The sequence below is a fragment of the Periplaneta americana genome, chromosome 14, assembly GCF_040183065.1.
Source record: "Periplaneta americana isolate PAMFEO1 chromosome 14, P.americana_PAMFEO1_priV1, whole genome shotgun sequence".
Taxonomy (NCBI): Eukaryota; Metazoa; Arthropoda; class Insecta; order Blattodea; family Blattidae; genus Periplaneta; species Periplaneta americana.
The window spans coordinates 13900945-13913534 of NC_091130.1; the positions used below are offsets into that span (position 1 = coordinate 13900945).

At 34.7% G+C, this 12590-nt stretch overlaps 2 protein-coding genes across 4 annotated transcripts in view; both read left to right on the top strand.

Annotated features, from left to right (window-relative positions):
- LOC138713166 (medium-chain specific acyl-CoA dehydrogenase, mitochondrial-like) overlaps positions 1-12590 on the top strand; it is a 632224-nt gene that overhangs the window by 551783 nt on the left and 67851 nt on the right. The window lies entirely within an intron of this gene.
- Positions 1-12590, top strand: part of LOC138713165 (medium-chain specific acyl-CoA dehydrogenase, mitochondrial-like) — a 28460-nt gene that overhangs the window by 2162 nt on the left and 13708 nt on the right. For both annotated transcript variants that reach the window (XM_069845007.1, XM_069845006.1), the window contains exons 3-6: positions 1834-2001; positions 6388-6488; positions 8113-8193; positions 11937-12067. In XM_069845007.1, coding sequence (XP_069701108.1) covers positions 1834-2001; positions 6388-6488; positions 8113-8193; positions 11937-12067 — 481 coding nt within the window. The remainder of the gene's footprint in view (positions 1-1833; positions 2002-6387; positions 6489-8112; positions 8194-11936; positions 12068-12590) is intronic.

A 12590-nucleotide genomic window follows, 5' to 3' on the forward strand; every position in this document is an offset into this window, starting at 1 on the left:
CATGATGTGGTAGCTATAAAATCGATAAAAATTTATTGAAAATAAATAATATACACTGAATATTATAAAGATGAATAGAGATGATGATTGATGATGTTCAATGAAGATTTTAAAACGGTTTATGCAATTGTCTGAAGAGCTTTTTCAGGAACCTTTAATTTTCTGATTTTCAATTTAAATTTGGGAATTGTTCCTCGCGCACCAAACATAAGTCCAGTGACATTCCAATCTTGAATATTATATTTATGACTGAGATCATCACAGCATGGAAGGTAAATAGTGCGTTTCTCTTCATGTACCTGCTTTGTTGATCTTCATTAATTTCAAACCTTACTGTTGGGTCAAGAATGAGACCAGTTTTTTATTTCGGTCAATTATTATAATGTCTGCACGTCATGTAGATAAATAAATAAACAAAAATAAATAAATTAATTAAATACTTGCGCTGCGTTGCAAATAAGCACAGAATATTTGGAAGTCCACCAAAAAATCTACAGTCCTCCTTTCTTTGGTGCCTGATTTACTACATCTTAAGGGCAGGCCAGTGTAATTTGTTAACAAACCAGTTTTGAATCCATTTTGTTGGGTGAGTGGTAGAGGTGTGTGTGACAGCATTTTGCTCTAACAGTTCCGGAAAAATCGCGATTTTATCACAGTGTGATTTTTATGTTTGGATGATTCTTGGCGATTGGACTCCATTTCTTGTGTGTAGATTTCCAAGAAGTCTAGAACTCAATATCACTCCCATCTATTTATCTCTGAACAAACCACGAGGAATATCCGCATTTCTCATCACAAGCCTATAGATGTTTCTCTCTCTTTGCGATATACCGCAGTGCCGTGTCTTATATCAACAATAGCGATTAGCGCGCCATGTTTACTGAAAACAAAACTCGCTCTGACCTGTTATCGCGATGTCTGAGCACTATGTTCATTTTTCGAGATAGACTTTCCTCTTAAGCTACACCTTATGATATTATTATTATTATTATTATTATTGTTGTTGTTGTCGTCGTCGTCGTCCTTGTCGCTTTTATAATCTCTATCATTATTACTATTACCATAAGTATCATCATCATAATAAGCATTATAATCATCAATATTATTATTATTTTTTTTTGTTCTTGTCGTTCTTGTTATCTCTATCATTATCACTATTACCATTAATATCATCATCATCATCATCATCATCATAAGAATTATAATCATCAATATTATTATTATTATTATTATCTTTTTTTTGTTCTTGTCGTTCTTGTTGCTTTTATTATCTCTATCATTATCACTATTGCCATTAGTATCATCATCATAATAAGCATTATAATGGATGTATGATTTGAGGCTTTCCCGGCGTTTGATATAGAATAACTCTTCTCGGGTTCTCAGCCAGGTGAGTTGGAGATTAGCTTCCAAGATTTCGACGGCTAGCTCTGCCATCTTCTTCAGGGATGAAGAGCTAGCCGTCGAAAGCTTGGAAGCTAATCTCCAACTCACCTGGCTGAGAACCTGAGAAGAGTTATTCTATAGCATTTTTTGTCCTTGTCATTCCTGTTGCTTTTATTATCTCTATCATTATCACTATTACCACTAGTATCATCATCATAATAAGCATTATAATCATCAATATTATTATTATTATTATTATTATTACTATTATTGTTTTTGTCCTTATTGTTCTTGTTGCTTTTATTATCTCTATCATTATCGCTATTACCATTAGTATCATCATCATAATAAGCATTATAATCAATATTATTATTATTATTATTATTATTATTATTATTATTATTATTATTATTAATAGTAATGTTCTCTGAAATGGTTTTGATGCAGCTCTCAGCGATACACAGAGAGAGCTGCAGGATTTGGCGAGAAAATTTTCGAGAGAAGAGATCATGCCAAAGGCTGCAGAATATGATCGCACAATGGAATATCCATGGGACATCGTCAAGAAGGCCTGGGAAATAGGACTTCTGAATCCACACATACCTCAACATTGTGGTGAGGGAACAGTTGAACGAATCCCTTAATAATCGGTATTGTAATTTTAATTTTATTTTGAAGCCCTTAGGCAAAAATAACACATAAGGACGACATATTGGAAATCAATTAGAGTGGAGTTTTGAGTACTATATTTCAGTCGTCATTTTTACTAATCGTCGTTTTTGTCAGACCATGTACTGGAACATTTCTTCTGGATGACTTTGTTATCGACTTTCTGGTGGGTGCCTTCTTTCCATGTTTAGTTCGAAAAGAGTGTTGCTCTTATGTAGTGCAACCATTTCTATCGAATTGCAGAATACAAAAAGATTTCTGCACCACTAAACGCCATTGTTGCATTATTGCAGTCAACTGCATTGAAAACAAAACAAATCCAGAGAGGCTGTTCTCACACATGTCACTTGTCTCCCTGATTCACTATAGTTTATCTGCCAGAACTTACTTTAGAGACTCTTTGTCATAGACAAATGACATATAATACTCTTGCTTTATAAACAGTGTTTATCATTAGTGAAAATCGTGTGTATGCCACATTATTGTACCAGTGCTGTAAAATATTACCATTCCAACTAAAACATCATGACTTTCATTATGATGGCATAACTTTTGCCATGAAGTTAACATTATGAAACGATTTGTTATGCAATAATATTTAATACATCATTGTTGTCATAGCAACCCCTTTCTTCATAGACCATGATATTATTAAACTACCCATCATTGGAAATTTGATGTTATTTTTTATTGTTTTACAATGCTGTCATACGAAAAAAAACACACATTCATATATTATACATTAAGTAGGCCTATCATAAGTGTTGAAAATTATCTTTGTGCGAGATCGTGCTTATTTGCTTGGTTTCCGCACAAAACCAACCCGCAGAAAGTCTAAAATTCCACATTCAGTATTCCCAACCTAACACACATAACAATTTCCCTCTTCTTACCGCTAAGTGACATATTGATTTTACTGCTTTAGGCTTTTAACATATTATTTTTAGAGACGTTCAATATAGTAATAATTATAAATTGGAAACTTACCACTGCAATTTCACCTAAATTGCACTGTTAATTATTGTTTTTAAATATTTGCAAAAATTAAGTAAACTCTACAACTCCACTAAAGTTACTGCATTCGTGATGCATGTAACATTAAGGAAGCCGTGAAAAAATCAACAAGATTCCAGATGCCGATGTTATTACTGCAATATGTTATATAAATAATATTGTTAAAATATTAAAATGAAAAATAAATCATTACATAACCTTACCGTTTGTTTTAAGTTCGCATTTATAGACTGGGGAAAAAAAAAGACAGACATATATCTCGGCCTGCTGGAGTATAGTAAACACAGAAAACATTTTAAAGCAACAATGTTGATGATAGATATTTTTGTTTTGCAAATTTGCCGTCATTGAACAGAAACCAAGATGGAGATTTCATTGCAACTAATTAGAAATTCCTCTTTCAGGTATGTAATAAACGATCTTCGCACAAAATAATGTACGATACATGAGCGGTATGTTTTCTTTCAATTCTCGGAAATTAAAAAAGCTCAACTACGTTTCGCTTTTTCAAACTTTTCCTCGAACATGAAAACTTCACCATACCGCTCTTGTAACGCATATTACTATTAGTAAAATATGCAAATATTTCATGTGTTTTATTATTTTGGTTCATCAGACATTCCCTTCTACTAACATTTGCAGGTAATTATGTAATAATCATCGGCCACGACGTCTTTCCAGGACACATACATTACCAAATATATAACATCGGCCTATTTTACTTATTGATTAAAGTTCTCGTTAACACTTTGTTAAAAACATAAAATTTACACTGTCACACGTTAAAAGTGTTAAAATTGTTTAAAAAGGTATTTACCTTCGACAGACGGCCCGTTTCGACGCTATTTGTCGTCGTCTTCAGTGTCTCTTGAACCACTGCTGATTTTGGCTCTGCGATGTGCAGTTGTCGATGGTAGGGGTGAGGGTGTGTTGTTCCTATGGTGGGGGTTGGTTGTCTGTATGTTATGACGTATTATGATGTCAAACAATGTGTGCGTATTAAACTGTAGTTGCGTATTAAGTAAGTAATGTGGGTGTGCTATTGTATTCTTATATATTTCGTATTGTTCTAGGATATTTAACTGTAAACCTTTTGGTGTGATGTGTAAAATTTCCATATCTGTTTCTATATTATTGTAATCATGATTATTGTCGATAATGTGATCTGCGTAATTTGATGTAATGTAAGGTTTGGTTATAGCTTTAATATGTTCGTTGTATCTTGTATGAAAGGATCTTCCTGTCTGTCCTATGTAAAAATGTGGGCAACTATTGCATTTTAATTTATAAACTCCAGTTGAATTATATATATTTGAATGTTTAGTGTGGTTGTTTAAGAATTTCTGTGTTGTATTATTTGTTTTGTATGCAATTTTGTACTGGAGTTTATAAATTAAAATGCAATAGTTGCCCACATTTTTACATAGGACAGACAGGAAGATCCTTTCATACAAGATACAACGAACATATTAAAGCTATAACCAAACCTTACATTACATCAAATTACGCAGATCACATTATCGACAATAATCATGACTGCAATAATATAGAAACAGATATGGAAATTTTACACATCACACCAAAAGGTTTACAGTTAAATATCCTAGAACAATACGAAATATATAAGAATACAATAGCACACCCACATTACATACTTAATACGCAACTACAGTTTAATACGCACACATTGTTTGACATCATAATACGTCATAACATACAGACAACCAACCCCCACCATAGGAACAACACACCCTCACCCCTACCATCGACAACTGCACATCGCAGAGCCAAAATCAGCAGTGGTTCAAGAGACACTGAAGACGACGACAAATAGCGTCGAAACGGGCCGTCTGTCGAAGGTAAATACCTTTTTAAACAATTTTAACACTTTTAACGTGTGACAGTGTAAATTTTATATTTTACTTAATTGAATTTTCAACATTTTCTTGTGATTGACATATTGTTAGTAGGAAGATGGCGACATTCCTGATGGTTATGATTATGCTGATGCTGATAATTATTTCATAATATAGGATTTGAGTATATGATGTTTTAAGTTTCAATAGGGGAGGTCTACACTTTGTTTCCTTATAAGGTAGTTACTGAAGTCAATATCCCAACATAGAATAAACATAGGAGGTTACGTGAATTCTATCTAGTAAAATGTCTGATCCATCTGCTCACCCTAAATACCACAGTTTATTTTATATGAGAATTGTAAACAAATTAGGAAGAGAGCATTGTCGTACCTTTGATGGTGAAGGGAAATCTCTTGTCACTTAACTATCACCTCCTCTAACTCACTCTAAACTTGTCACAATCCTCTCCTACTGCCCTTTTGGTCCAGGAAAAATACTCGTCTTTATTTACACAAACCTTCATTGTACGTCATTTACTTCATACTGTATGGAGGGAAATGTCTGTGGTGAAAGTTGCCAGCGCTACAGTGCTCGCTTCTTATTGGATATGCTAGCAGATTTTTCGCGCATTGCAACATTCATGGCCATACGGTGGAAGAAAACAAAGAAAAACGAAAATGTCATTTGTTTGGAAGTGTTTGTTGATAAGCACATTTTGTTCCAGGAAGCTTAATTTGGTCCACACCTGTGAAGTAACGGTTAGCGCATCTGGCCGCGAAACCAGGTCCGGGGTTCGATTCCCAGTCAGGGCAAGTTACCCAGTTGAGGTTTTTTCCGAGATTTTCCCTGAACCCAATACGAGCAAATGCTCGGTAACTTATGGTGCTGGACCCTGGACTCATTTCACCGGCATTATCACCTTCATCTCATTCAGACACTAAATAACCTAAGATGTTGCAAATCTAGTCTTTCAGGTGAAGCTCCCTGTAAAGCAGATTTGAATAATTTCAAGGGAAAAATTGTTCCGGGGCCGGGTATCGATTCCGGGACCTCTGGTTAAACGTACCAGTGCTCTACCACTGAGCTACCCGGGAACTCCACCCGACACTGTCTCAACTTTTCCCTTTATATCCACACAACTCGCGTGGGCTGACGAAACGCCAGAGACCCACAACGAGTGCACACAATCTCTGTGTGACTTGGAATTGTGGTTTTCTGTTAACGTACACAGTAACGTATATATTATGCAAATCTAGTCTTTCAGGTGAAGCTCCCTGTAAAGCAGATTTGAATAATTTCAAGGGAAAAATTGTTCCGGGGCCGGGTATCGATCCCGGGACCTCTGGTTGAACATACCAGGTCCTGGGATCGATACCCGGCCCCGGAACAATTTTTCAATCTAAGATGTTGATAAAGTGTAAAGTAAAAGCTTAATTTGACTTATTTCGTATTATTTCAGGCGGCCTGGGGCTCACATGTTTTGATGACTGCTTAATTACAGAAGAAATTGCGTACGGATGTTCTGCTCTGGCAACTGCGTTTGAAGCATCAAGCTTAGGAGTAAGTTAAGTTAAGTTATAACTTCAGTGGATTTGAATGCCATTGGCGATAGGAAAGAGATGATTTATATGCTTTCTGCAGGGCCTGGATGTGTGAACTTACATAATTTATGGTCTATGCCATGGATTGTCTGTTGACAGTTGCTGATCTAAAACATTGGTGAAATTTAGTTGGATTGCAGATTTTATTATAGTGAACATTTGTTGGTTTTCGTTGTCTATAGCTAGATAGTTATGGTCATCATTTAGAATATTAATAATTGAAGAGTATAAAGACCGTGAGACCCATTTTTGTCATTTTTTAAAATGGTTTCAAAACAGATTGTATGTGTGAAGCCTGAAATTTGACCCGAACAAATGTAACATTGAAAAATTCCTTTGCAGAATGAAAAGTTACATTTGTTTGGATAAAATTTCTGCACATTTAAAGGACGAAACTAGAATTATTTCAATCATTTATTATCGTAATACCTTGGTCTCTTAAATTGACTAAGCATATTGCGAATTAAATCAATGGCATTCACAAAACACACTATCAAATATTTCATAAAAAAACAATTCTTTTCTCGAAAAAGAAGCAAAAACGAGCAAAACTGTACTAAACTTTTGTGTTTGAAATAACTCAAAGAATACTACTACTACGATGGCCCAAAGTCGAGCCTTAGCGTCCTCAATTTTCTTCCTCCAACTGTCCCTGTCCTGTGCTAATCTCCTCCAGGCAGTTGTTCCGAGATAGTCCTAAGAATTGATCGTTACCGCATCTATCCATCTATTTTTGGGTCTTCCAATTGATCTTTTACCATGTATTTTCCCTTCTGAGATCTTCTTTGGTATTCTGTTCCCTTCCATCCGATAGACATGTCCGGCCCATTCAAGCCTCCTTAATTTGATGAAAGTAACAATATCGAAACTGCTATATAATTTATATAGCTCGTTATTATAACGTATTCTCTACTGCATATTTTCTTGCACTGGTCCAAAAATTCTTCTGAGTATTTTGCGTTCAAATATACCTAGTTTAGCTTCTGTCTCCTTAGATAATGTCCAAGTTTCGCTTGCATAACAGAGAATACTTCTAATAATTGTTTTGTATATTTTAAGTTTTGTTTCCTGGTGCACACAGTTAGATTTCAATATTGTGCTTAATGCAAAATAGGCCTTATTGGCTGCAGTGATTCGACTCTGTACTTCAATTAATTCGTTATTGTTACTTGTCATTACTGTTCCAAGATTTCAAACATGTTTATCGTCAGATTAGGAGGGTTGTATATATTCTGTTTATTTCTTATTTGTGTCATCCGTTTGGTTTTACTTGCGTTAATCTGCAACCTGATTTTAGCGACTCCTTGTTCCAGGTCTTTATACAACTCAAAGAATAACCCTCTGAAATTAATGACATTACTTACAGTTTACTCTGTATATCAGCTGCTTTTCATGGTCAACAGTATCATGTTTTTCATTGTTGGATTAAAATTGCACTGTAGGATCAGTTATAAAGTCTGATTTAAGGTTTCTGTCAATTGCAGTAATACTGTTTATTTTAACTGCTATGATTTCGATAACAGTATACATCCCAAGTTAATAAAAAAATTGTTTTAAACTAGCTTGTCTGCGTTTTTTCACAGCAAATGCCTCTGATAATAGCTGGCAGTAAGGAACAGCAGAAGAAATTCCTTGGAAGACTAGTAGAGCAACCTCTTGTAGCGGTAAGTAGGCTGATATTGCAGATGTTTCTTTCTGGGTAATGAACAATGGCATAGCGTCAATGTATGCTAAAAAGCTTAGCTTCCCCAGTTAATAATAATTTCATAATAAACCTGCATTTTATGGACAAAATTATTTATTAATTTTAATAGAATTTATATTTACGCATTAAATATTGTGATGCGGCAGCTCAGGATGATTTGTGATGCAGCAGTAAACAAGAAGCCTGCACACACCAGCTTCCAAGCAGACTGATTTCTTCTGTGTAATCTACCCCGCAGTTTTTCCATCCCTTTCTAACTAAACTACCCTAGTTGCAAGGCTCGCAAAGAAGCTAGCTTTAACATTTAAAATAAGTAGTTTCCGCGTTATCCCTTTTCGTCAGTTGTGTTCAGTTGAAGTGTTAGTGTGCATTGTGGCTGATATAATAAATAATGAGCGAAATAACAGTTCCTGACACTAATTTACTTGAATTTTTTAGGACAATTGTATTATCAAGACTGACTTACGAACAAAAGTGTGATTTAAAAAAAAAATGACCGAGTCCCTTGCTGTCAATGAAGGACAGAACCAAAAGACAGACGCATACTTACGTAATGATACTAATATTGTGATTTCTCTAACTATGACAGGGAGTACATATGTGCTGGCCTATCACAGCACAACAGCGTCCCTCAGCGGCACATGAGGGAAAGGTCGGTGGATCTAAATAACATCTATTTAGTCCTCCCGGCTAGGTCCGAAGGACCCGTTGACCAACGACAGGTGCGGTCCCCCTTGCATAATGGGGGTTTAAGTCTGGTGATGTAACTGCCACATTGTAAAAACTGGTGACCGTTAAGAAAACAGTTACATGAAAGCCACCAATATGTGTCCTGTGTAACGATCCAGCAGAAATGAATGAAGATTACTTGCAGACCTGTGAAGCATTAAGATCAGAAGAAACTACAGTTCAAAAGTATTGGAAAGCACGACTGCTAATGGCTTCATTGCCAGATGCAAGGCACTAGACAACAACAACAACAACAGGGAGTGAGCTAATGTTATACGTATACGTGTCTATTTGTTAAGAGATATGTGTAAACCGTGAAATCATATTTTACTACGTATCATTTGAGGTCATGCCTTATTGGTGTTACTTACGATGTTCCAACCAATCTTCGACTGCTGACTTGAAATTGACTACTATTTATTTTAAGACTGTATTTTTGTAATACGTTTTCTCATATTGCATGAAAGACAGCTTGAGTTAGCTTCCCCTGCTCAAAATTTCATGCTACGCCACTGGTAATGGATATCTGAACTTTGTCTTTTATTAAGTTATTTTTGCCTGGCTTGTGTTTCAGATTTGTAGACTTGAATTTCGAAACTAGAAATCAAGTTTATATATTCATTTCAACACACATGATAGAGATTTTTGACCTGGTGCTGAAGGAGTAGTTGATCAATTAAAGGTTGTAAAATATCAAGGAACAGTTGTCTGTCCCAGCAAATGTTGCTGCAACCCTTGGCATAGTGAAATACTAATTAGCATATTGAACGAAATGAAAACATGCATGACTATGTTTAAAATGTTAACCTTTTACCCCATGGGACAGTCTTGCACACACCGGTTTAATATTCAAATAACTTAAGGGTATATGTACGTGAACAACCACAAATATTATCAGAAAATGCAGGCTCTACATTTCTAAAATTTGATAAGGAAATGAACTCACAATTAGACAAAAATTACAAGGTACCACAACAAGACTTATTAGAATTTAAATATCTGATAAAAGTATAAAAAAGTAACTAATATGTTTTAGAATTCACTTTTTACTTTAAGTTTAATTTTTCAAAATTTGAAAATTTTCACACATTATTTCATAACTCCACAACCATTAGAAATAGAATTATGAAATTTTGTACACTGATTTAATATGCATTTATGCAAAAGGTAGAATACAATAATGCCCATTTCTTTGAAAATAGAAAAATTCTGTCACAAAACATTATGTAAATTTTAATATATTTTATATAGGACAAATAAAAAATTAACTGTATTAAAATAAACAACTCTACATGTCTGAGAGTAGTCTACTTTTCAGAAATAAGTGTTTATTACATGCAGGAAAATATTAAAGATGTCAGAGAGACCATAGCAATGTTATGGTTACCATATGATGTAACTGCAGAATTTTTTTATACTTTGATAAAACTGATTTGAAAAATATCAATAGTAACCTTTTTTTTAATACTTTTATCAGATATTTAAGTTCTAATAAGTCTTATTCTGGTACCTTGTAATTTTTGTCCAATTGTGAGTTCATTTTCTAATAATATTTGTGGTCGTTCACATACATATACCTTAAGTAGTTCTTTCTTTCTCAACTGATGTCACATATGGTCAAATCTAATTCTTAACAGTGTGTCACATCTGTCCCAGTATGCAGTTTGAGATATTATATGCTTATATTATAAATTATATGAATATAAAACCGGTATGTGCCATATCTGTCCCAGAATGCGGTAAGGGGTTAATTGTAGTTGAATTAGAAAATTAGATCACAAAGACAATACTTGCTTTCTCGTTTATACCATGTGACACAGAAGTCAGTTGACAAATGGGAAATATTACTCTAATTGGAAATACATTGTATACAATATGTTCACTACCGCAAATATTCAAAATGTGCTCCATTTACTTGAAGACAGTGCCTCACTCGATCCTGACATTCTTCTGCCACGGTTAAAAGTGTTGCAGGTGGGATGTGCTGGATAACATGGGTGAACCTTTTGTTTCGATTCGTCTATAGTTGTAGGCTCTGTCTGAAAAACGTGCTGTTTCACAAATCCCCATAGAAAGAAATCAGAGGATGTGGGGTCTGGTGACTGTGGAGGCCATGACAGACAGGCTAGCTGTTTGTAATGATCCCCACAGTAGGTTTTCACCTGACAATGAAGAGAGATCCACTTTTCGAAACGTTGTGCTACAATTTTGAAAATTAGCAATGGAAAAAGTTCATATAGCTCAACCATTGAATGATTTATGTTGTTAGCCTATTCCAATGCCTACTACAATATTGCAGAAAAAAAAAGTTATGGAAAAAATCTCATTTAGCTCTAGACATTTTCCTTTGTTTTTAGTCTTTAATTTTATAACTGTATAAGAATTCTATTACCTAAGTTTAAAATCTGATAATTGTGCTGAATAGAATCGCTTGTGAATACTTAATTATTCTGGAAATGTTCTTGTCAGTTACTTCTAAAACTGTTGAGCATTTTTCTTGAAATCAAATTTTGCAGCTGAGGTCTTTTTTTCCATTAAGTTTGAAATTACAAGCTGTTATTGCCTCTTTGCTTACGTCTTAGGAAGTGAAGGCTCTATAAAGTCTTAGGTAGGTAGTATCGTTCGCCATTTTTGTTCTTTCATTGCCGAGCTACCATACGATGAATCTATTTGCCACACCGTTAAACATTATCATGTCGTAGCTCCTACGATAATAAATCAAACGCACTGTAATTCAGCAAATAATTGAGTGGCAAATAACGTCTTCGTGTGCTTTCTGTGAATGCCAACGAAAGAGCCAAAATGGCGGGCGATTATATTAAGTATTTATCGAGCCTTAAAAAATTAATAACATCTTCATAAGCGAATCACAAGACGCACACGTTTAAATGTAGCTGATCTGCAACGCAATTGGCTGCCGGAAATTAGAGCGACGGGACTATAGCAAAAATAATTGTCGGTTTCATATTGTAGGCTTATGGAGTCACTGAACCTGGAGCAGGATCTGATGTCAGTGGAGTGAGAACACGAGCAGAGAAGAAGGGAGATGAATATATTATCAATGGACAGAAGATGTGGATCACAAATGCAGGAAAAGCCACCTGGTTGGTATCTTTGGTAATTCTTGAATATTGGGACCATAGGTAGTTACTTAGAATACTCAGTATTATTATTATTATTATTATTATTATTATTATTATTATTATTATTATTAACAGGTTTTACAATGTCCTAGGACATCTTCCTGTACCCATTTTCAGTATCCTATAGCCTTTCTCTATTCTTCTCTATTGTTCCATACCCCATATTCCAATCCCCTTTCATTGTTCTAATTATTCCCTGTGTTCATGTCAGTTTTGGACTTCCCTTCTTCCTTTTTCCCATTTTTTTTTTTAAATAATTTGTTAATCGATCAGCGCATTTAGCGCTATACAGATCATTTCTAAATAAAATATAAATACAATACATGACACTGAATTGAGGGCAGCCTAGATTGGGCTCCTCAATGAACAAAAATAATTGTTAATAAATAATTATTTACATAGATTGGTGTGATGATAAATTTTGGTTCAGCCTATAATATGAGGTCCATTGGAAGTCGGCTCTTGATTCTGGTGGGAAATGTGG